The sequence below is a fragment of the Myotis daubentonii genome, chromosome 2 (assembly GCF_963259705.1).
Source record: "Myotis daubentonii chromosome 2, mMyoDau2.1, whole genome shotgun sequence".
NCBI classification, from domain to species: domain Eukaryota; kingdom Metazoa; phylum Chordata; class Mammalia; order Chiroptera; family Vespertilionidae; genus Myotis; species Myotis daubentonii.
This window is the reverse complement of record NC_081841.1, coordinates 189,880,645-189,907,462: the sequence shown is the minus strand read 5'-3', so window position 1 is coordinate 189,907,462 and position 26,818 is coordinate 189,880,645. Positions and strand designations below refer to the sequence as shown.

Below are 26,818 nucleotides of genomic sequence, written 5' to 3'. Positions count from 1 at the left end.
CCCTCCCGATTGAAAACGCCAACCGCGCCCTCTGCCGCCAGCCTGCTCCGCGCACTCCGCACCTCAGAACTTGACCTAAGCACCGGGCCTCCTCTGAGTGTCCGTATGCGTTTCTCTTTCCTCCTAGTTGTAGGACTTCCACTCAGCCAGCTTTCCTGTGGTTCTGGGTGATGTCCCTTCCGTTTTTTTGGTTTCACTTTTGAAGTAGTTGTGCAAAGCAGCAAACTCTGGCGTTAACCTATGCTGCCATCTTGGTTCTCCCCCTACATTTTTTCTAAGTCTTTCTTTTTTTTTTTTTTTTATCATGAATGGATGTTAAATTTATAAAATGCTTTTTCCACATGTATTTATATAATTCTGTGATTTTTTTCTTCTTTAGCCGGTTAATATGGTAGATTATCTTGATTGATTTTCAAATACAGAAACAGCTTTGCATCCCCGGGGAAAAATTAATTATTAATGTGAATGATTTTTTAACATATTATTGAATTATATTTGCTAGTATTTAAAAGTATTTTGCATTTGTATCATGATGGATAGTAATCTTCAGGTTTTTTTTTTCTTTTGTGGATATATATAGTCTTTGTCTTAAATACCTTTAACATCAGGGTAATAGTAGCTTCAGAAAATTAATTAAGGAAAGTTTTCTCTTCTATTTTTCTAGAAAAGATTATGTAAGGTTAGTGTTCATTTTCCTTTAGGTATTTGAGGAAAGCTCCAGTGTAACCATATGGGACCAGAGCCTTCCTGTTCTGTTCAGTTGAGTTAAATTACAAATTCATATCCTTGATGATTATCGAGCTATTAAAATTATGTAGTAATATTGGGTAAACTGAGGTAGTTTGTGTTTTTTGAGGAATAGGTCCTTTTCATCTAAGTTGTTAAATTATTAAATTTATAACAGCTGATTGTAATTCCCTTTTGATCTTTTTAATGTCTGCAGTGTCTGCAGTTTGTAGTGATACTTCCTATTTTATTCCTGATATAGCAACTTGTATCTTTTCTCTTTGTCATTCTTACTAGCTGTTTGTCATATTTTGTGGTTATTTTAAAAGAACCAGATCTTTGTTTTATTGATTTTCTCTGTCCTTTTAAAATTCTATTGATTTCTGCTCTTTGTGACTGCCTTCTGTTTTCTTGCTTTCAGTGTATTTGTCTCTCCTTTTCCTAGGTTGTTAAGGTGGGAGTTGATTATGATTTGAGACTATCCTCTTTTCTAATATATTCATTTAGCTCTATAAATTTTCTCCTCGACCTGTTTTAGCCATGTTTCACAAATTTGATTCTTGCATTTTCATTTTCATTCAGTTCTACTTTTTTTTAATTCCCTTGTGAATTCTTTTATTTATTTATTTTTTATTTTTTATCCATGGATTATACAGAAGGGCAATGCTTAGTTTCCAAGTATTTGGTGATTTTCTTGTTATCTTTCTGTTATTGACTTCTGGTTTGATTGCACTGTGGCAGGCAAATGCATTCTGTATAATTTTGATCCTTCTGAGTTTATTTAGTTTTGATTTATGATCTTTTTTGCTACATGTTCCATGGGTACTTGCATGGAATGCATATTCTGCTTTTCTTGTTTTAAGTGTTCTATAGCAAAATAGATCCTCTTGGCTGATGGTGTTGAGTTCTTCCATGTTCCTGCTGCTTTCCTAGGAAGATGTGGATCACTTGTCTGGAGGAGGGTGTTGTAGCTTCCAACTTAAACCTTTGTTTTGGCTGCCTTCCTCTGACCCCACTCAGCAGGAGAAGGGAGGCACAGCCTGGTACTGCTGGGTGGGAGAAGTCTAGCTTCCTCTCTCAACCTCTTCTGACATAAAAGAAGAGGGGACTCTCACGACTGCTGCGCAAGCATGGGAGCTCTGGGTCTCCACTGGGACTATAGCCACACTTCCGGCTGTCGGGTGAGCAGGCGGCAAGAGTAGATGTGCTTTGTTTACTAAAGCGCACTCCACCAACTGTGTGTGGAGAGAGAGGAGCTGTGGCCGGGCTACCTCTGGGCAGTGGCGGAAGTCCTGAACCCCCACTAAACCTCCAATGACATCCCCTAACCATGGGGGTGAGGTGGGAGCACAGTACAGATTCAAAAACTTAGCACAATGCTGAAATCTGAGATCTGCCTAAGCATTTCAAAATCATACACACTAAAAGAAGATTTATTTAAAAAAACAAAAAACATACACACTAAAAGGAAAACTGCAATTTCAATAAATGTCACTGGAAGGTGCTTTTTAATTGTTTTCACTTTTAAAAAATGTATAGCAAATGAGGTGGCCATGGCTAAAAGAAAATGTAATCTGATCTCTGGTAACTCACATGCTTTCTTTTTGTCTTAAATGAACACACAAACTTAAAGTAAATGTTGATAAAATGATGGGAACAGAAAACCAAAAATCTAACTCAACAGTCACTCATATCAAATTGCTGAGAAATCCTCACTATCTAGAGAAAGATGTCCACTTTACCTAATAAAATCCTTTGATTTATGACATAGTTCCAGGTGCTTCCCATTGTACTTTCTCCTTACTTCCTGCCACTCTGCTCCAAAATTCCTCTCTTAACATGACTCCTGCCTTTCCATTTAGGAATTTCCTTTCCGGCTTTTCCAGCTGCCAATGCCAAGTCCTTTTACCAAGGCTCCACTCCCTGGGAAGAGCTTGGCGGGCCTCCTCCTCAGCATGTCCAGCCTGGTACCCAGCCTGGTCAAGGTACCAGGACATCCTGGCTTCTCACCTAGGGAACATGGAAGGTAATGCCAAGCCCCCACCTCTCAAGATGACCTTGAAGATATGTGAAAAAGCTTGTCAGTACTTAGCTTTGCATAATACCTATCACTTTCTACTAATATCCCTCATACTTGCTTCACCTGCTCACCTGCACTTTTCTCCCAGACCTTCTTAGAAACTTTTTTTTACATTATGGACTTGAGAAGGACTCATGGAACATCTATGTCCCCTATTTTTGAGGCTGCTAAATCGGCTGCTTATCCAAAAAAGGAGACTCTCATCCTGTGCCTGTAATTGTATCAGTCAAAATCCATTCATTGCACCACAGAGAAATTGCTTCCAAATAAAGCAAGTCTCCCTAGAATCTAAGTACATCACATTCAATGTCTGGATCTCATTGAGACCAGCGGCTTCTAGAAGGCAGAGGAGGCAAAGCAGTGGGACAAGGCCCCTGGGTGCCTGGGCAATGCAAAGGGAAGTGAACTGCAAAGCCTAGCTGAATGGGCAGAGAGGATTCTATGAAAGGGAATCCACTGAGGAGGAACTCAATGTATCCTAGAAATCCCTTATATCTTGGTGAGTCTGCCATGTCATGAGAATAGTTAAAGATCTATCCTCTCAGCTGAGCCACTGGGGTTGGGGGGGAGGGGAGTTGAGGAACATACAGGTGCTGCTGGAGCAGCAGGAAGCAGGTTTGAAGCAGAGACCTTTCTAGGTCATTCTGGACAGCTGCTCTGCTCATAGCCCTATCCTCCTTATTCTTGCTGTTTTGTTATGTGAGGGATAAAAGAAGAAAAACATGAAAGTCGCCAAAGATAGAGACCTGGTTAAATGCTTTCCTTTTCTACTATGTCTTTATGTTTTCTTCGTCTGAAGGGCTGGATGATAGGATTCCTGCTGGAAGTGACAGCGCCCCTCATGCATGTAATGGCGAAATTTATATGCATGCAGCCTAATACAAATCTAAGGAAATTGTCATGTATTCAAAGATTTCCTTTGGAATGATTCTGTTCAATAAAATGAGTCCAAAGGAAATTTAGCAATTTGCTTATGTTTCAGCCATGAGCAATATGCGTCTAAATGCTTGAGTGTGCATGCCAGATGAAGAGTGCAGGATAAACTAGGGAGCAGGGAAGCATGCTGCTTTTTTGGAAGGACTCGCTGTAACACTCTGGGACTGCAATAAATATAATTAAAAGATAAATTGTGTTAGCTATATATGAAAAGGGAGTATAAAACTTTCACCGTGGCTGTGAATTACAATTCAGTAAGGTACCTCGTTTCCTGGGTCCACAAAGGAAAGGAAAGTTATGAAACGCCAAACCACATGCATCTTCTTTCTGCATGAAGGCTGTCTGGCTCATGCTTGGCTAATCACCAAGGAAACAGAACTATCCGAAGGTGAGAGCGCCCTGCGGCAACGGCTCTATCCACCATCCCTGATTTGAATTCCCCGAGTGGAAAGCAAGAGCAGTTGGCTGATTCGACCTTGATGAAGAGCTGGGCTTGGTGTGTTCCCACGTCTGAGGTCTCAACCCCTGGCCGGGAGCCTGGCCCATAGCAGGAGAGCAATGAGAGACAGTGGAGCATGTGCTAAGCTGAGCACCTTCTCTGCGGCTAATACCTTCAGTGTTTCTGAAAATGTGCCTCCCAGAGTCCTATCAGGAAACGTTCGCTAGTGCTTAATAAACATGCACACCGTTCAGACCTCACCCGGACCTCTAATCGTCATTGATGGGGCTGGAGCCAAGGAACCTGCATTTTTAACTTGTTCCCCTATTGATTCTGTGCACCTTCAAGCTTGAGAGTCACGGCTCCAGGTACCGGTGACTTATGCTCTGTGAACTCTGTCCTCCTGGGTGACGCAGGCAAAGGGTAAGGCAGCCCAGGGGCAGGGTTTGCAGAGGATCGATGTTTTCTGCGCGTTTGAGAAATGGAACAACTCGTAGAGCAGATAATGGCATATTTTTAAAATGCTGATAAGTTTAAAATGAGACTATGTATAATTATACTCAGGCTAAACTCCCCCCGCCCTTAGGATAGTTAACATTTTGTAAATGGGTATAGAGAAAGAATGTTCAAATGCTTTGTCTAAGACCTTAGCAATAGAAGCCAGTATTTTTTTAACACAAACAAACAAACAAACAAAAAACCCTTATTACTGTGGTGCCCTGCAGAAGTCATATACAGTGCTGGAAGTCTGGGGAAAATGAGGGGAATGAGAGTGTACTAAAGGAGAAGGGACAGTGGACTGAGGGTTATGAAGGAGGGTTCATATTCTATTTCCTACCTATCGGCCTAAAGACACACAGGACCGGGCTGCACTAATGAACTACGGAAGCATGAGGAGTCAGTCACTCAGCTTCTCTGAGCCTCACTTTCCTGTTTATTCAATATAACGTTGAACTGGGGCCAGTTCACACTAAAGTTCAATTATTTTATTAGCATAGACCATCAATAAAATAAATTACTTCTAGGGGATTAGAACAGTTATATATGCACACACTAAATGGGCGTAAGTGGCTGCATCCATGTAGATTTTCAAATTGCCTTTGATGTGGTTAATAGCAAAAGTTAATAAATACAATCTTCATTGAATCAGGGTTAAAAGACTACATTTGGAAAAAATCAAGAAAAATAGCTAGGACTGACCTTTAAAATATATTTCACACAATGTAATGCATGTTCATTTATAAAATTTGGAAAATACTGAAAATTATAAAATAAAATTTACCTCTAATTCCTTTTTCCAGAGATAGCCTACTTCTTTTCTCTTTTTTCCCCCCTCTCTCTTTCTCTAGCTATTCACCTTCCTATCTAATCTATTTTTGTCTAAGCATGCACTGTCAAAAGAATTGGACTCCGCCGCACGTTGTGCTTGATAATGTCTTTCCCTGTTACATACACCGTTTACTCTCTGGCAAATCCCTGTCCTTGCCTGCTCTGTGGTATGTCACCTAGCCTTCCATCTAGGGCTGCCACCGGGGCCCTGGCAGGAGATTGGAGAGCAGGACTAGGGTGAAAACCATGGGAATCCCCTTCCCGCCCAACAAACACTGGCTCCATCCTCATCCTACAGCCCACTGTTCATGGCCCCAGTGTTTCTGGGACAGGCTACCAAGGTTCTGGCTCCCACTGTCTTTGGCTCCAAGGCCAGTAATACTATCTCCTCCCTTTTTCTCTCCAGCCAGAGAGGAGGTGGCTGTTTCCACTGGGGACATACTTCTGGGTCACCTCACTGTCCCCTGTCTTTCTCCTAAACTTTTCCTGTGTAACTATTCTCTGTAATCTTTTTCTTATTGAAAATTTGGCACAGTTTCTTTTTCAGGCTAGTTCCTGACCAACCTCTACCATTCCCAATTTCTTCTTCTTTTTTTATTTTAATATATACTTTTTTATAGCTTTGAGAGAGAGAGAGAGAGAGAGATATCAATGATGAGAGAGACCCACTGATTGGCTGCTTCCTGCATGCCCCCTACTGGGGATTGAGCTTGCAACCCAGGCATGTGCTCTGTCTGGGAAGCGAACCATGAACCCCTGGTTCACAGGTCCATGCTCAACTACTGAGCCACCATGGCCGGGCCCCAATTTCTTCTTTTGTCTAATCCTGCCTTGGTGCTGACAGCTCAGACGCTTCTGCTTGCTCCACAGCTCACAACAGGACAGGGATAGACACACTATTTATCACTGTTCTCAAAACACCTGAAGAAAGATAACAAAGGTCTTGAAGGTATAAAAGAAAGCAAAGAGAATAATGCAGGGACTAGAAGGGCTGATGGATAGAGACAAAGTGATAAGAAGTATTCATTCTAGAAAGACTGAGTGTGGAAGGAGATATCATCTAAGCCTATAAATGAATCTTGCGGAGAGAGCAGAATGGACTCAGCATGCTTGCTGGGATGCATGGCCTCGCAGGTCAGACAAAGGAGACATGGAAACAATAGAGTATTGCACACCAGGCTAGAAGCATAAATATTACAACTCTTCAGTTCCTCATTCAAGCCAGAATCTGGAAGCAAACAGAAAAGTGCCTGAGTGGCAAAACTATGGTGTTATAGTCGTATGAGGGCTTTTTGTGACATCATTTAGATTCATTATTTAGACTTCATATGCCTTAATTTCCCTTCTCTCTTACTGTTACCTGCTAAGAGATTAGTCATTGTTTTCATATAAAACACTACATTTAAATGAGATACTTTTCCACAGCATGCATACTCTACCTTGTAAGTCAATACATTATAAGAACAAACCAATTTGCTAATTCTATTATCACATAATGTATTTCTGATATGCAAATCAATATTTCCATGTGATTGAAGTGCTGAAAGTTAATTTCCCTAACAAAACTATGTTCAATGATGATTTAGGTATTTCAGGTTATCTCAGATTACAGAATGGGTTCTAACATGTGTTTCTGGTAGTACTGGTATTTGAATTATATGTATGTGTATCCATTCATATCTATCTATCTATCTATCTATCTATCTATCTATCTATCTATCTACCTACCTAACATATTTGATTTCTCTATCTATGTCTCAATATGTTGGTCTATTATCTATTGCTCTCACACCAAGTTGAGTACACAATAGTGATTGCTTTATGTAGCATGCAAATATGGCCATAAGTACTTTTATGCATCTCTCTCCTCATCTCCTAAGCCAAGAGGAAGGCAGCTTCATGGGATACTTCTTATATTTGACATTGTCCCATCAGTTAGAAAGACATTGCAAACTGGTGCCCAATCCCCACTAAGAAGCATGGCAGTGGGGGTAAAGAAACAGCCCTTTTCCCCATACCTGCAATGCCACTCCCTTTGACATTTGTCAGTCTGTTCTCTATCGATAAGTCTGTTTCTATTTTGTTTGTTAGTTTATTTTGTTCATTAGATTCCACATATGAGTGAAATTATGTGGTTCCTGTCTTCCTCTGACTGGCTTATTCCTTAATATGGCTTATTAGCATAATGTTTTCCAGCTGAAAAAAGGTGAAGGGAGTAAGCAAAAACAAAGCAAAACAAAACAAAACAAAAACTCCTAGACACACACACACACACACACACACACACACACACACACAACAGTATGGTGATTACCAGAGAGAAAGTGGGGGTGGGGGGGCGATGCTGAGGGGAGGTAGAAGAAGGTAAAGGGGGAATAATTAAAGGAGACATGACCTGAAGTTGTTGAATACACAATAGAATATACATATGATGTATTATAGACTTGTCCACCTGAAACCTATATAATTTTATTAACCAATGTCACCCCAATAAAAATGCTAAAAAATACATACATCAGAGATAAAAATGTATAACACTGGGTGGGGGAGGTGGGTAGGGGAGAAACAACCCCTGCTGCAGTGGGATGAGCTGTGTCCCACTTAGAAGAGGAGAGCACAGAACATACGATGTTTCTGATGAACTACAAAGAACACTGTTACGTTTTTGGCCCACGCCACACCTGCCCAAGAGGACACATGGGGCTTGGGAATAATGGAGCCCAGAGAAGGGAGTGTGGAATGAACACCAGAAACCGAGGCTGTGGGGGAGCTGCCACCCAGGAGAATTGCTTTCACCAAGGTCCTAGGCAGGGCGTCCAAAGTTCCCAGGGGAGGAGGGTCTCAGTACCCATAAAAGCAACCAAGAGTTAGCCCTAAACACCAAAAGGCATACACAGTGTGTGTAAAGCCATATTGTGACAATACAAGGCGAGTGAGAACAAGAAAATAAAGAAATCAGAATGCCTGAGGCCACTGTACAGGGCCTCCTCTCTGGTTGATGCATGAGGGGACTTAACTTCAGTTATGCCTGCAGTTCTGATTATTATATAGGACTACAATTACTGAACTGAGTCCGTGAGAGCCTATGAAAGCAAATAAAGAACTTTCTACGACTAGAAAAATATCACTGGAGCCGCCTGAGTTTTTATCTAGTTATAAGGAGAGAGAAGAGGACGGTCCCTGCTGAATATATTTTAAAAAAGAGTGTGAGCCAAAAATGAAATTGAATCTTGATTACATCCTCCGAGTTGTGCTTGTTCAACTACCAGGTACATGAAAAACAAGAGTGTTAAAATGATCTGCAAGATCTGATTTTTTAAGGAGAAAGCACAGTTTATTCTTCCAGCAAGGAGAGTGAAGCTGAAAGGTAGAAATGCTTAAAAGAATGGTTTACGAGCAGTTGGTAAAGAAAGCAGCCATTACTGCCACTGCTTCAGGTCTATTACTAACAAGGTGGATCGGAATAATCACATTTAATTTCCATCAGTGTTATCAGAGAAACAAGAAGACAAACAAAACAGAGGCAGTAGGTATGTCTTTAAGTAAAAATATCCACTCATCCCTTTATCGATAATTACCACTTATGTTATACTAACACAAGTTAGTGTTAGAGGACTATTAACGTAAGCCCAGAGAGTGAGGGAGGTGATGTGAAATAGAGTACTGGCCTAAGAAGGAGTGTTTTTAAATTTGAGAGATAAACAGGGGAGAGAGTAGCTTTTATTTGGTAAGTAGCTGGGTTTCTGATTTTACCATGAGTTGTAAAGTGGGGCATATATGGAAAAATCAGTTTTATTCATTTGTTTACTTTTTGAAGTACGTTGAGAGGAAGAAACTTCGGGAGGTGGCTAGGGAGTTTAGTTTAGTCAGCTTCTGGATCTGTTGCATTTCAGATGCTACCCAAGCAGAGATATTAAAAAGGAGATATGAAGCCTACAGGAGAAACGGTTGCACTAAAGATTTGGGAATCATCTCATAGACAAAGCTGAGTCAATGACAGTAAATAAACACCCAGGAGAAGACATCAAATACTACCATGAGAAACATCAATATTTATGAAAGAAAAAGTTCACTTATATTTTATAATTTTATAATCCCTCTCTCCACCATGTAATTTATATGATGCAAAATATAAATCCAAGAAGATAAGTAGTTGGACTTAATAGGTGATAAAAAATGCAAAACTTTGAGATATACTCTAGAATACAATATATCACATCAAAATATAGTAAAGACTAGAGGCTCAGTGCACAAATTTATGCATGGGCGGGGTTCCTCAGCCTGGCCAATGATCAAAGCCTACTGGGGGATTGGCTGGGTCGGGGGAAGGACCCTGGGAGGTTGGCCGGCCAACCCCCAGATCAAGGTTGATAGGAGGGGGGCAGCCAGGTGGGGGGGTAGAGGTTGGGGGAGGTTGGCTGGCCATGGGGAGGGGCCATGGGAGGTTGGCTGTGGGAGTGCACTGTCTACCAGGGGGAAGCTCCTGCATTGAGTGTCTACCCCTTGGTGGTCAGTGCGCATTATAGCAACTGGTCAACCGGTCATTCTGGTCATTCGGTCATAATGGTTGCTTAGGCTTTTATAGATATAGATTGGATTTTAGCAAAAAGAATAAAAGATCATTTTCAACAAATACAAATGGGCCTGATAATTTTTCATGCTGGTTTCACCTCTCTATCTGAGGTTTGCTGAAAAGAGTCTCCATTTCAAGTGCAACAGTAAATTGATCTCTTTATAGCATCAATATTTATAAGCAGAGTCTTTTATTTTTTACTTTTCCATTAAGTGGTTCTATCTAATAGTTTTGCTTGCTTGCATTCTGATTTACTTTAAGTTGATACTTTTTAAAAGTTATTAGGAACACATGGTATTATTGTTAAGATTTTTTATCTAGATACCTAGAATATATTGGACAGTGCCTTGAAACTGACACATCTGAAATATATAAATATGCCTCATTGGTTCCTTCTAAAGATAAAAAAACAATCCACTAATAATAAGCTATCAATATTCTAGAAAATATAAAGTTTCTTATTTAAAACTTTGTCAGCCCATGAAGGTAACAGAAGCTATTGAATCTTTGAAGAAACAGTAAGAGTTCCTAAATGGGACCCTGCATTTTCTCTTCCTCACCAAAACCTGGGTAAGGAAGCATTTATCAAGCCCCTGACAAAAATTTATGGCAACGGTGAAATTGATAGAAACGACAGATGGCCAGGCACCTGGTAAAGTTAATTTTTGTTTTTCTAAAAGTCTGTGCAGGAGGTGAAAACATGCTGATGTAAATTAAGCTCTTTCTGTGTGAGTCAAAATATCTTTGTCAAGTAACCTTTAATAGTATCAGTTTGGCTTAGACTGGATAGATTCATTGTTATGTCTGGGGATTCTGCCTGGAGAGAAGAAAGAGAAATAAATGGAAGCCTCCCTATTGATTAGTCCAGCTCCTTTTCTCTTGATTTAAAGGCTCACTTTCAGAGTCCTCTTGGATACATTGTGTCTCCTACGAATGTCTAGGGGGTGAAGGCCAGTTGACAAGCTACAGAAGTTGTTCCTGACACAGGTAAAATTGGGAAGGTAAAAAGGCCAAGGTCTCCTTTTCGCACATGTTATGTAAATATGTCTAAGGACAAAGAGCCAGGCTTTCACCACTATGTCAACTAGAACCTATTGTAGTATCAACGAGATAAAGATCTCTACTTCTCAGGGATCTGCGTAACACCATATACCTAAACCAACACATTTCAAACTTAATTGATTCAACAATAGGGGTAGATCCTTTTCAGGTAGAAGGAAAAAAATTCAGGTATTTTATAGATTTGCCACAAATCAGTAACATCGTTCTTTTCTCCACATCACTTCCATGAGCAACATTTTGGTAATATGGTTCCCATACAGGCCTGTGAGAATTAGTGAGATGAATAATAATCATCAGGGCTCACAACTGCATTGCTGAGATGTGGTTTAGGGAGATGGAAGAGGAATCCTTATGAATGCAATCAAAATCCACCCACAGAAAAACACGTCTATAAGCACATTATATAAAGAGGCTATTCTATCATAAAACTGCTTCTCCGAATATGTATATAAATTGCAGACAATGCTTTAATTTCCTTAAGAAAAATCATATTGAAAGGATCTTTTAAAATTTGTACTAAAGTTTCACATACCTATATGCTCAATTAAAATATTAGTCATAAAGACAAAAGGTAAAGAACATAATTTTTTACAAAAATCTCTTTAATTGAGGTAGAACTTCTCATAACAAAATACCTTGTATGTTCAGTGAAAAACAGAATGTCATATTACCAAAGTTAAATAGTTTATCTAAATGTTTTTTAAAATTATATTTTCCATAGATAGAGGAATAGCTTGACTTTTTTTGTGCGTATATTCCACTGAAGTTGTTTAAGTGAAATAAGAAGAGCAAGAAAGTATAGCTATAGTGGTTACATTTTCCCTATCATCTGCTGAAGTGATATTAATAACAGTGTGATAAATAAAAATGACTACTATAATATGACTTATAAAACACTGCTTTATGCAATGTGAGCAGTCATAAGACATAAAAACTAACTAATACAGTTTTGTGAACTAATCAAGGACATTTTACCACTAACTTGATTTAAGTAAATCGAGTCCCTAATATTATGATGTGAGAATATAGCCAGTTGATTAGACCCCTGAGACATTTTCAGGTCTTGAATACCTATGATTGATGAGTTCAAATTTTTCCTAAATATGGTGGTATTACTGCACCTAAAGCTATTGTTAGGGAAATATGACTCACAGATTTGATGCAATATCTCAAAATAATCATATTTGCATTTATTGCTTGCTCGCTCATTGTTTAACCTTCAGAACAAGTTTATGAGGTTCATATCTATATTCTCCTTAATTACAAATTTCATGGGTGTGTCAACTGAAGGCCAGTCTCCTACTCAAAGTTATAGCAATGGAGTCCCAGTGCCTCAGTGCATAACCTACCACTTGTCTTTCCACCACACCACACCACACCACAGCAATTCCATGACTACAGACAATAAACACTTTACAAATTTCCCCAAACACCATGGCATAAAGAGAAAAACATATGGGACTTGAGGAAACAAGACACTGTATTGTGATCCTCTAGCCCAGTGGTTCTCAACCTTCCTAATGCTGCGACCCTTTAATACTGTTCTTCATGTTGTAGTGACCCCCAATTTCATTGTTACAAATTGAACATAATTAAAGCATAGTGATTAATCACAAAAACAATATGTAATTATATATGTGTTTTCCGATGGTCTTAGGCGACCCCTGTGAAAGGGTCGTTCGACCACCAAAGGGGTCGCGACCCACAGGTTGAGAACCACTGCTCTAGGCTGTAGTGTGTTGAATAGCGTACCCTAAAAATTCATGTCCCCCCAGAACCACAGAATGTAACTTTATTTATCAATAAGATATTTTCAGATGCAATTAGTTAAGATGAGATTATACTGAATAGCATGGGCCCTAAATTCAATGACCAGTGTCCTTCATAAAGAGGAGAGGACGCACAGAGACACTTATATGGAGAAAACCATGAGAAGATGGAGGGTGTTGTGTCTAAGCAGTAGAAGAAAAAGGAGGAGGAGGAGGAGGAGGAGGAGGAGGAGGAGGAGGAGGAGGAGGAGGAGGAGAAGGAGGAGAAGGAGGAGGAGAGGAGGAGGAGGTGAGCAGGAGGAGGCGGGGAGGAGGAGGAGAAGGAGGAAGTGGAGGAGGAGAAGGAGGAGGAAGAGGAGGAGGAGGAGGAGGAGGAGGAGGAGGAGGAGGAGGAGGAGGAGGAGGAGGAGGAGGAAGAAGAAAACTATTGCTGGCAACCACCAGAAGCTAGGAGATGGCTTGGAACAGATTTCTTTCAGTATATGCAAAAATATAAAATAAATAAAATTTAAAAAAATCTGATGACACTTGATTTTAGAGTCTGGCCTCTAGAACTGTGAAAGAATAAATTCCTGCTGTTTTAAACCACCCTCAGGAGACACACATAGCTGTTCAATCTTTGGTGAATCACTGACTTTCCCCAAGGCTTACTTAACTGGAAAACTGACACAGTAGCATTCATACACATGGTAAAAATGCCTCAGAGGCACTTTGTAAACTGGAAAATGCTATGAAAGCATCAGGCATCATTACTGATTGGGGAAGGCAGAGATCGATGCAATTTGGATTAGGCCAAGAACTTGATACTTGGAAGGATGGGTGGAATTTGAAAAGAAAGAGGGCATTCCAGGTGAGAAAAAACTTATGAGCAAAAATAAAGGTGGTAAGATGCAGGGGTCACCTTTAAATGTGACAAAGAAATTCTACAATGCTATGAGTTAAAACTACTCACTTCTCTTTTAGTTTGTAAATGCTGAACCAGTGGACACTATATTAGTTTTCTAGGGCTGCTGTAACAAATAGCCAAGAACTGGGTGGCTCAAAACAAGACAAATTTATTATCTCATAGGTGTGGAGGCCATAACTATGAAATCTGCCATCTCTGCTCTCCAAGGGGCTGTACGGGACCCTACTTCCTTGCTTCTTTAAACTTCTGTAGCTCCAGGCATTCTTGGCTGGTGGCTGCATCATTCCAATTTCTGCCTCTGTGGTCACAGGGCCTCCTCTCCTCTCTCAAAGCTCTCTTTGCCTTACTTTCATAAGGATACTTGTCACTGGACTTAGAGCTCATCCAGTTAAAGCAGGATGATTCCTCCATCTCAGGATCCTTAATTTCATATGCAAAGACCCTTTTCCCCGTGTGATCCCCCTCAGGTTTTAGGGATGAGCACGAGGACATATTTTTTAGATGGCCACCACTCTACCCACTACAACAGTTAACTGTTTGGGGGAAAAAGGAGGCTAAAACACAGACAATTCACCTTAGGCAAGAGCAATATTACCAACTTGATTTATGTAAAAAATCAAGGCCACAGAATGGGACATTTATACGAGATCCAGAGGTAATCACTTCATGGTAAAAAAATAAAATCACAATAAACAACTTTCAGACAAAGACATGATGAGCAGAAAACAAAGAGGACCAGGTATGTAAGTTTCATATATTTTACAACTTTTAATTTTGACCTACATTTTCATTAATTTAATTCTTTTATTTCAGTTTGCCTTACTCTCTCCTAATCTATTCCCTCTACTCACATTAAAATTTAGAAACTTCAAAATACTATTTCCCATTAGAGTTAGTTCAGAATCACCTTAATGGAAATTAAATTTTCCTAAGAGCCCATGTCTTTTGCCAAATAATAATTCTTCTTTCCTTTGATATTCTTCATTTTAAAAGCCAATAAAATTAGACATACTTCTGAATTTAGTGCTTATCCATCACCAGAATTTTAAGAACAGGTAATCCCCTAAATGATTTAAAATTTGCTAAAACAAATAATAACCCAACACAACTCACAGCCTTCTCAAATTCAGATTCATGATCATTAATGAGCCCCTGTTAATATTTCATGCACAGCCAGTTTCCATTTATTTCAACTATTTCTGTAATTGAGATTAGAAAATACACCATGCTCCTACGAGTAATGAAATATTCAAATGTGTTTAGGAAAGATCTTTAGCTATAATGCAAATAATGTTGCTTAAACATTTCTCTTTTTTTTAAATATATTTTTTATTGATTTTTTACAGAGAGGAAGGGAGAGAGATAGAGAGTTAGAAACATCAATGAGAGAGAAACATCGATCAGCTGCCTCCTGCACATCTCCTACTGGGGATATGCCCGCAACCCAGGTACATGCCCTTGACCGGAATCGAACCTGGGACCTTTCAGTCCACAGGCCGACACTCTATCCACTGAGCCAAACCGGTTACGGCTGCTTAAACATTTCTAAAAGGACTTCTGAGCCTTACAATATTCTGAAGCATGGGAGGGTCCCATAGTCAGAACAGGATGGATGAGTTAATCCTGGTGGGACTGGATGCCAAAATCATCACCAGTTTTAATGATTATCCTTCCTATGAGATGCAGTGAGTTTTCACTAACCAAACCAGGTAAATCAATCAAGCAGGAGCAAGTGATTATAAGAAAGACTCTTTAGAATATCCATTAGGCCAAAGGAGAGGCTGCAAACCAAGCCAAGGACCCCAGACCCATGGAGTTCTACTTTGGGATCAACTTTATCATCAAAGAGCTATTGAGGAATGCTCATCCTTCCAGTTACCTCTTCGCTACATCTCTTGATTCTCAAAATGCAGAATATGCTGCTTTCCGTGAAAGTGGAATAGCTCAAAATTTAAGTACAGGTAGCTACATCTGAAGATTAGAATGGCATATGGCTTGACATACTGTCACAAATTACATATAATCTATAATGTAAAATGTGAATTAGTCCTTAGGGAGTCCTTGGGCTACAACTCATTAGTACATTTCAGTGAAATAAAAGATTTTATAGAAAACACAAAACTGACTCCAATTATGGAAAATCCTGCTTAAAAGATAAAGGTACTTTTACAGGCAAATCCATGACTCCACGGGGTGTTGGCTCTGTGGCAACTAACCAAATGGCTTGCTCTGCTATGCTTTATTGCTATTAGAATTCAGTAATATTTTCATTAAAACTACTCAATTTTTCTCCAAACTTGCTTAAAATGTCCATACAACCCAAAGCAATCTATAGATTCAATGCACTCCTCATTAAAATAGCAATGGCGTATTTCACAGACCTAGAACGCACTCTCCAAAAATTCATCTGGAATATAAAAAGACCCCAAATAGCTGCAGCAATCCTGAGAAAGAAGGACAAAGTAGGAGGGATCTCAATACCAGATATCAAGCTGTATTACAAAGCCACTGTTCTCAAAAGTGCCTGGTACTGGCACAAGAACAAACATATAGACCAATGGAATAGGATAGAGAACCCAGAAACTGACCCAAAACACTACGCTCAATTAATATTTGACAAAAGAGGCAAGAGTATACAATGAAGTCAAAACAGTCTCTTCAATAAATGGTGTTGGGAAAATTAGACAGATACATGCAAAAAATGAAACTAGACCACCAACTTACACCATACACAAAAATAAACTCAAAATGGATAAAGGACTTAAATGTAAGATGGGAAACCATAAAAATCTTAGAGGAATCCATAGGCAGCAAAATATTAGAAATATGTCAAAGTAATATCTTCACTGATACAGCTCCTAGGGCAATGGAAACTAAAGAGAAAATAAACAAATGGGACTACATCAAAATAAAAAGCTCCTGTACAGCAAAAGAAACCATCAATAAAACAACAAGAAAGCCCACTTCACGGGAGAACATATTTGCCAATTTTATCACTGATAAGGGTTTAATCTCCAACCTTTACAGGGAACTCATACAACTTAACAAAAGGAAGATAAACAACCCAATCAAAAAATGGGCCACAGACCTAAATAGACACTTTGTAAAAGAGGACATAAAGAAGGCCGAGAGACTTATGAAAACATGCTCAAAGTCACTACTCATCCGAGAGATGCAAATCAAAACGACAATGCGGTACCATCTCACACCTGTCAGAATGGCTATCATCAACAAATCAACAAATGATAAGTGCTGGAGAGGATGTAGAGAAAAAGGAACCCTCGTGCACTGCTGGTGGGAATGCAGACTGGTGCAACCACTGTGGAGAACAGTATGGAATTTCCTCAAAATATTAAGAACGGAACTCCCATTTGACCCAATAATCCCACTCCTATAAATATATCCCAAGAAATCAGAAATACCAATCAGAAAGGATATATGCACCCCTATGTTCATAGTGGCACAATTTACCATAGCTAATATTTGGAAACAGCCTAAGTGCCCATCAACAAATGAGTGGATTAAAAAACGGGGGTACATCTACACAATGGAATACTAAGCTGCGACAAAAAAAGAGAAGGAATTCTTACCATTTGCAACAGCATGGATGGAACTGGAGAGCATTATGCTAAGCAAAATAAGCCAGTCACAGAAAGATAAATATCACATGATCTCAACTATTTGTGGAATATAATGAACAACATAAACTGATGAACAAAAACAGATGCAGAGACAGAGAAGCATCGATCAGATGCTCAAACCTCAGAGGGAAGGTAGGGTAGGGTTGAGGTAAGGGGGAGAGATCAACCAAAGGACTTGTATACGTGCATATACGCCTAACCAATGGACACAGACACCAGAGGGGTGAGGGCATGACTGGGGGTATGGGAGGATAATGGGGGAGGTAAGGACACGTATGTAATACCTTAATCAATAAAGAAAAAAAGTTATTTGGATATAAAAGTCAAGACCTTACAAAATAAAAGCAAGCTCTGTCTTGAGGGTTGTAAAAAAATTGAAATTGAAATTTCATTAAGTGCTTCTAGAATAAATTTTAAAAGCAAACAAAATAATTAAATAACATTATTCCAAAGCTGGATTCCATTCAAGTTAACACAATTAACATTTATTAAACACCTCTTCAAGATATAAACACAAATTTACAAGGCAGGTCAGGTATATACTGACTTAAGATGGATCCCATGAAACTTACAGAAAAATAATTTTCCAAAATCATTAATTATACCTTATTGTAATTTTTCAATTAAATCCTATAAATTCAATAAATGTATTATATAAAGAAAATATAGATTTAACAATCTGAATACTGGACTAAAAGATTGCTATTGTGATAAAGAATTTTTAAAGGCTAAGTGGGAGAATTAGGAAAGATCACCAAGAGTAAACATGTGTCCTTAGAGACCAACACTAAGATCATCCACACCCTTGTATTTCCAATTACTAAGAGCAAATGCGAACGTTGGAAAGTGAAGAAGGCTGATAGGCATAAAAATGATTCATAGTGTTAGAGTAGAGCTCTGCAGATCCTGGAAAGAAAGGCGAATAAGTGGGTTCTAGAACAAATGAACCCTAACACATTGCTGGAAGCACAAGTGACAAAATTGAAGTTGTCCTACTTTAGGCACATCATGAGAAGGCAGAGTTCTTTGGAAAAGACTATGTAATGCTGAGAAAAATATGAGGCAAAAGGAAGAGAATGGCCAAATATAAAATGGATTGGTTCCATAAAAGAAGCCACAGGCATGAATCTACAGGAGCTGGGCAGGGCTGTTGAGGATAGGACATTGTGGACATCACTCATCATAGAGTTGCCAGGAGATGGAAACAACTCAATATGTAAAACACACACACACACACACACACACACACACACACACACACACTCCTCTCAAATATAAAAGAAATTACTCTGGGAATGTTATCTATCTTATAAAAGCCCAGTGACATTTATGGCAGAATGACCAGAATGACCGGTCACTATGATGTGCACTGACCACTAGGGGGAAGATGCTCAATGCAAGAGCTGCCCCCTGGTGGTAAGTGCACTCCCACAGTGGGAACACCGCTCAGCCAGAAGCCGGGCTCACAGCTGGCAAGAGCAGTGGTGGTGACGGGGAGTGGGCCTAACCCAGCAGTAGCACATCCCCTGAGGGGTCCCGGACTGCTGGAGGGCGCAGGCTGGGCTGAGGGCGCCTCCCCCTCCAGTACACGAATTTTGTGCACTGGACCTCTAGTTTTTATATATAAAATCTTCCACTGACTTTCCACATCCATTAACTACTCCAGCCTTCCTTTGGCATCATTCTACTGTAATTTCTCACAAAGATGCTCTGGGCCTCACTGTCGCATCCAGGAGCATTTCCTGTTGCCTTCTGCTCCTCCTCCCTTTCTTTGACTCTTCTCTTTTCTCCATGTTCTTTCTTGGCGAAATGATCAAGATACACATTTCCAAAAATATGACTGCATTTCTAAAAACCAAAGTCTTTCATCCCAGCGTCAAGTATTTTCAGCATCCTATTGGGACTTCCATTAAAACCTCAAATTGAAAACATCTAAAACAGAATATCTTTCCTTCAAGCTGCCTCATTCTCTGGGATTTCTTCTCTCGGTTGGCAGAATATAACCATACAGGGGGTGAGAAACATCAGTGTTATTTCAAGCTACGTGTCCTCCCTTGCTCTTCAAACCCCGTCAGGCTCTGTCCCCAGCCCCTTCCTTAAGAATGCCTCCTCTGCATTCCCCAGCCACTGCTCACACTCAGTCCTTGCCTGAGTGTTTCCATAGCCTCCCTGCCCCCCGTCCTTTTTCCCTCAATCCATCTTATATCATGTTTTTCCTACTTCACCCCACCCTGTCTGAAAACAGGTGATGAATGAACACTGTGAGAGGACAAAGTTCTGAACAGTACATACATATTTATTCCTGACTTGGCCAAAGCAGTCTTTTTAGACTTTTCTACAGACATGTTCAATAGACTTCACTGAAATTCTTGTACTGTTTCCCAACTATGATGTGGGTGGAAATGGCAGAATGATACACCGCCTTCATGCGAGTTGCTTTCATATACTGCAGATGTCGAAAAGCAGGCAAGTTCCCCTTCCGGGATCCCTTACAGCTAGAATCTGATTGTTCTGTAGCATCCACCAGTTCAGCACTATGGCACACGCTTCAGAAGGCAGAAGTGATGGAGGACACACATCTGCTGCCTCTGCTGTTTTACTGGTAAGCATGTCATGCAGAGGTTTTATTTTTCTCTGGCAGTGGACATCTCAAATATAAAAGAGATTTTTATAAAAGAGGGCAGTCCCAGTCACTGACCTCTTCCATGTGGATTACCAGGGTATGGCTATTTAACTGGTATAGTTCGTAACATTAAATAACAGTCAGTACCTGTAGCAGCAGCTTCTCCATATGAGTGGGGGATTCCTGACCAAAGATGAGGACCTAACTATCTCAGTAGTCTTGTCGTATGGTGTGATTTTAATTAAGGTCATTTCCAAAAGTTCAACTTCGAGTCTCCCAGGAATTATTTTCCTGAACTGAAGTTACTTCCTGCTTGAACAGCTAGAATGGATTCTGTCATATGCAACTGAATTCTGAGTGTTATATATGCCATTCACTTGCAAAAGTCCATGTCTTTACTGGAATGTCCCTCCCTTTTAATCTTAGTAAGCTCTAACTTAGCCTTAAAGGCTTAAGTCACATTTCACTTCCCTAGAAAACATTTCTATATATTTTTTAAGCTAAATAATTGCTTCTTTCTCTGTGGTACTTTAGAATTTTGTTAATATTACTAATGTGATTGTAAAAAAATTGTATCATAATTATTGGGTAACTTACCTTTTCCTTATTTGACCATGAGCTATTTGAGGGCAAGGAATATGCTTTACTCCCCTCTGATTCTCTAATGCTCTGGGTTTGGCGTGTAGAGACTCAGTAAACACTGGCTGAAATGAATGCAATGCACTGAGTGTGAGAGAGTGAGTAGAGATTTCACCCTCTAATATGGAATTTGTACTAAGTGCCAAATTGGGGGGGGGGGCATACCTGAGGGCCACAAATATAAGAATAGAAGACATTAACTATAAATGGAGCTGGACCAACGATAAGTGGGATGTGCTTCTCAGTATTAAAATATGGATACAATTTGGCCTTGTGAAGAAGATAAGGGGGCTATTTTAAGCTTGAATGTGAGGGAGTTTAAGGGGGTAGGGATGGGAATGTAGGGAAACAGTGGATGGATTAGGAAAAAAACTTGAACAGAGGTTTTGTATAGGGCAGTTGTAACAGGTGAGTCATGAAAAAAGAGAGGTATCAGCAGGAAGTAGTCTAATAGAAGCCTAGCCTGGAGAGTGTGACAATTTTTCAGACAGGTAAGAGTGATTCCTTGAAGGTTTTAAAGAAAGAAACACATTTTCCAAAGCTGGCTAGGGAATTAAGAGATCTGGGAGTTGCTTTCTTAGGTTGACATGCTTTAAGAAAAATACTACTAAAAACTATTTTAAGGGTAAGTAAACTCAGAGGTCCAATGCTTGTTTGGATTATGAAAATATCCCACAGTTCACATCAGAGCTCTTTGTATGAAATCCAGGTGTCTTTTGCTCATATTAAGTTATAATTTTCAAAACATTATGAGAAGGAGAAGGATCATACTGAACGCTTCATCACCCACATTCTAAAGATGTACTAACTCCTTATCAGTCTAAAAGAAAAGAGCTTAGACATGGAAAAGTTTGTGGGTTGTTCACCCAAATTCCATTTATTAAAAGAAACTCTAAAATATCATAAACTTTAAAGCTTGTCCTTAAGACCTTTGGTCCATTAGTGCATATGATAAATTGCGTACTTAACTTTGAACTTACCCGTCCTGCGTAGTGCATAATAGTGAATGCTGTGCCTTGATCTTTGAGGGCAACATTCCCATTCCCATCCTTCATGGGGGAATATACTGCATTTGTATTTGAGGATTCAAGGAGACTTTGTAGTTTTTTGGGAAGATTTGTTTCCATTGACCAAATCATTTGACTTTCTTCATCCAATAAAGAGAGAAATCCAGATGGCTTCTGAAAGTTAAGAAGAATTTTTTTTCTTCTGTTACTCAATTTGGTATTTTTGTTATTCATGAATGATCCTTTACATTTTCATCATTTCATATAAAGCACTCAGAAAATAATTGTCTTTACTTTTAACACACATCTATTTTTGCTCACTGTTAGAATCAGTGTAATGAGGGCCTGATGTAATGTAGGCCCTCAGTAGTATTTATTAATTAGAGCAGTGAATAAAAAATTAAAGAGTATATTTTAATAACACTAAAACACTGGAGTTATTAAAAAGTATAATCTCATCTCAAAAAGAAAATTAAATTTCCAACTACAGGAAAGTTGCAATTCTTCTTGACCTATAACCATGTCAAATACTTCATACTTATGGTGACAAGTTACTTATCAAAAACCAAGACCTACAGTGATGTTGGCCATGAAAATTATGACAAAAATCTCATTCAGTGGGAAGTATAAGTGACTATATCATATTCCAATATTTAGACTTAGGAGAAAAGAAAGCTTGAAGCTTATAACTTATAAAATTGAAATTAAATGTCTGATAGTTTATTGTGCCAAGTAGGGAAAATAAAGTCATATAGTAGGCAACAATATAAAATTAATCTTATATTAAGAAAAATAGTGCTTAAAGAACTTTCCCACCTCTGATACTGCAATCTCCCACACACAGAACACCATTCTGTCCACATGGTTTACCCATCAACTGAATAACTTTTACTCAGTTCTGTGCTGCTTATCTTTTCTTTCCTAGGAAAAATTTTCTGTTGCTATGTTTTAAAATAAGGTACTTTATATTACTTCTTTTTACTTTTCAATCCTCACCCAAAGGGTGAGGTTATTTTTTCCATTGATTTTTAGCAAAAGTGGAAGGGGAGAGAGAGAAACATTGATTGGCTGCCTCCCACAGGCCACGAACCCACTGGCCTGGGGGTGGGGATAGAACCTGCAAGGAAGATATGTGCTCTTGAGCAGGAATCAAACCTGCAACCCTCCTGTGTGCAGGCCGACATCCTAACCACTGAGCAATGTGGGCCAGGGCTATTATTTCTTTACTTATTCTGTCTGTCGTCTGTCTTAATTCCTCACATCAAATCAATGAAGTATGAATACCATAAAAAAAAGAAGCCTTCTCAGAAAGTGAGGAGATCTATATTGACCCTCATAGCAATTTCAGTTTTATTTTGACTTGAGGTGACTAAAACATACTACCACTGGCCTTACCCGATGTCATTTATTTGGACAACAGAAAGCCATTTTTTGTGTCATGAATATTTGAGTTGTTTTATGCCTTTCAGAGTCTCCTGCTCATGCTAAAGAAAACCCAAAGATGGTATCCAGTTAGCTGTCTGAGGGCTGCAAAAGATGAGATCGTTCTGGTGCCACTCTTAGGGAACAAAGGTTGAAAGTGGCAGATATAGGAAGACCCTCCACTTGGTGGAGGCACACATGCCAGGAGTGGCCTTCTGGAGACATCTGGCACCTAGAGGGCCATCTCTAGGAGGTGCAGCCAATGGCCTTCTGGGAAGGAAAAGGAAGAACCAATGAGGTGGAAATGCACTATGAAGGAACTGGAAATGCCTGCAAAAAGCAAGTTCACCACCTTAGCAAATTACCGAGAACACCTGGAGAGACAGTGCTTATCAACACAAAAACGCTTTTCAATAAGGAAATTTGGAGAAAAAAAGTCCATTTCAAGGAGTGTTATCCTAGCAGGCAGTTCTGCATGATACATCACAAGAATCTCAGTGTGGCAGGGACCCCATAAAGAGTCTCCATGAATAGCACAGAGGTGAAAAAATGTTAAAAATATATAGGTATACAGACGGGTGAGGAGAGGCCTTAAAAAACACTCATTGTTTAGAATATTTGTTAGGATATTGTCTGGATATTTAAATTTTTTTTTAAAGTCTTTATTTCGATTTATAGCAACCTCTTTGCTGATGAATAAGTAAAGCAGTGATATTAGCTCTAGCTGATTTGGCTTAGTGGATAGAGCATCAGCCTGTGGACCAAAAGGTCCCAGGTTTAATTCTCTTCAAGGGCATGTACCTCGGTTGCAGGTTCCTCCCTTGCCCAGGCCCTGGCGGGGGCTCGTGCAGGAGGCAACCAATTGATGTGTTTCTCTCACATCCATGTTTCTTTCTGTCTTTCCCTCTCTCTTCTACTTTCCCTAAAAGTCAATGAAAAAAATACCCTTGGGTGAGGATTAACAGAAAACAACAAACAAAGAAACAACAACAAAGAAAGTGTTAAAAATAAAGTGTGATATTACACTTTCAGAAGCTGCTCCTTCATCTATCAACTTGAAGTCCCCTCTCTATCTACTGTTAAACACACACAGAGACAAACACTCACAAGTGCATACAGACACGCAGTGAGGGATAAACGGGCTGCTTAAAGATTGTGTGAAAGTGTGTCCTTATTTCAGGGGCAGTGACAGACCTCCTTTGGAGGTGAGAATTTTTGTTCCTTTGATAAAGCCTTTAATGGGTGGGTAAGTAAATCAAAGGCAAGGCCCCAATTAGTTTAAGGGAAGTGATTAATTCTAAAGGAGCTAATCTACTCTGATCCAAAAGCAAGATGATATTTTATATTTTGCAAGGATGATGTGGTTGGTTACCAACAAGATATATTTTTAAAGCATTATAATTTTTATTGTCTCCAAAAACTTTTTCAAGTTCACATGTGCTGCATTTTCTGAACATTTGCTAGAATGCCATGAAAAAACAGCAATGATCAAACTTATTGACTTGGAAAACTTGCTGCATTAGGAAAATGCATAAAAGAAGAACACAGAACATGGAGAAGTAAGTCACAAAGAGGGATTAATGACCTTTCAATTCCTTCAGAAGTGAAGGCTTAAGAGAGAATGAATTGTTCCTCTGTATGTGACAGGTTATCATATGCATTTTCACCATAATAACAAAAAGCAGCAACACTGTGTGCAACAAACTGTACTAGACAGTTGGAGAACTTGGGAAGAATCTGGATCGACCCCTCCCCTCAGGGACATAAGACAAATATATGTTCATTGAAATATAAATACAGCCTATGCAAAACTTGAAATATTAGTGAGTAGTGGAAGATTGAAGGTTGTGAGAAAGGAAACAATAAGCTTCTTTTGTATTGTAGGGTATATGCTTGCCTGGCATACAGACCTGTGTATTTCACCCTACACTTAGCATGCTTTTTCACTACATTTGTGTGGGTACCAAAGAAAAGCAGCAGCCAGAAATGTCCACTCTCATTTCCAACTCATACTGATAACGGCCCTACTATTGAAATTATCTTTCCAAAGATGAAGCCTCAGGGATGACAGCCAAAGAGATAGAAGAAACATCATTCAGCTGACCACTGTATAGCAGTTAATGATATAGCAGCAAATGACAATGAGGGTGGGGGTACTGAAGCCCTTCATGTACAGTTAAGTATATATTGCTGTCAGTTTGAAGATATTTTTAAAATCTCAAATAAGTTATGTATTTATGTATGTCATGATGAGGGAGGGCTTTCTGGAGAACTAAGGTTTCTAATGTTTAAAATAGTTTGACAAGTTGGTAGCAGAACAAGAGTATTTTACAATATTAAAAACACATAAAAGAATTTATAAGTAAGAGTAGAAAATTAAATACTATTCTCAGTAGCTGAATGTTATCAATTTTAAACAATGTTCATGTGTTTTAGAGATATTATGGGTAAATATACATAATCCTATATTAGTAGATAGGGGTTGCTACTTATATGATGGATTTTTGTTTATATAATAGAAATACTGATGCAAAGATTCTTGCATTACAAGGCAGAAACAAAGATAATTATAAACACTTGCCGATATTCTAAGAGGTATGCATATGTATTTTTCTGCCAGTTTTTTCATACTTATATTTAGAAACTTTAAAGATAAATAAAAAAGATTCTGAATTTATGTTATGTTCTTATTAGTCTTGCATGTTATTTTAACTAGTAAAATATAAATTTTGCTCATTGAGCATTTGCCAAAAGGAAAGTTTAGTAATATAATAAATGTGAATATTTTTATAACAGACTGATTTAATATATCTTGTTCTTTCAATGAATTAGTAAACCTTCAAATACCCCTTCAGAAAAAAGGTAACATGCTCCTCAGTTGACTTTGAAATATTATAAATGCATAGAGTCTCACATAGAAAGATATCTCAAAAATAAGGTCTCTTAAAGAAAATTGTCTCCAGCATATCTAAATGCATGTACTAGTATTCTGTAAAGTCACTAATTATATTACATGAATACCTGGAAAAAAAAATCCAAAACTCCAGTCTGGTTACCAGGAGAATAAGCTGTTTCCATGGTAATTCCCTCTTGTACACACTCTGTTTGCTCGTGTAGAAAAAGCACTTCATTGATATAGTGGTGTATCTTCTCATTGGTCATGTTGACACAAAGCTATTATGGGAAAAAGAAAACAATTCACAAGATAATATGGCCATGCAGATCCACTCTTTCTACAACACAGATTCAGATTGGTGAAATATTGACTCAAGAACATTCAACACCAATTAGTCTACCAAGATAAAGCATTGCGGTATTGTTGAAAAGCCAAAATAAGGAGTTCCACTGGATACATTGTCTGATTATTTAATTTAAAGAATGTTAAAAACAACACGTATAGTTATAGCATTAACTTAAAAATTTGTAGTCTAAAATATATTTGAGGATTTAAAAAATATTTCCAGTAAATATTTGGTCTCTAGTCAACAAGTGAAGATAAAAGCTGGATTGACTGCGACATCCCAGGGAAAGGAGAAGCATGTCTTGCCTCCTCATTTCTGTTGCAAGAGAAAATGGGTTTCTTCCAAAAAGAATAACTGGCCTAAGCATTCTATTGCAGAAACTACGTCCTTTATCTGAAAATTTTTTGACATTTTCCCAAATGT

The 26,818-nt window shown here is 38.9% G+C and overlaps 1 protein-coding gene across 1 annotated transcript in view; it reads right to left on the bottom strand.

The window, feature by feature from the left end:
• The window catches only part of MYO16 (myosin XVI), a 424,936-nt gene that overhangs the window by 174,505 nt on the left and 223,613 nt on the right, over nt 1–26,818 (bottom strand). The window contains exons 21-22 of the mRNA XM_059685100.1: nt 26,175–26,327; nt 21,705–21,905 (exon numbers count right to left, since the gene is read on the bottom strand). Of these exons, the coding sequence (XP_059541083.1) occupies nt 21,705–21,905; nt 26,175–26,327 (354 nt within the window). The remainder of the gene's footprint in view (nt 1–21,704; nt 21,906–26,174; nt 26,328–26,818) is intronic.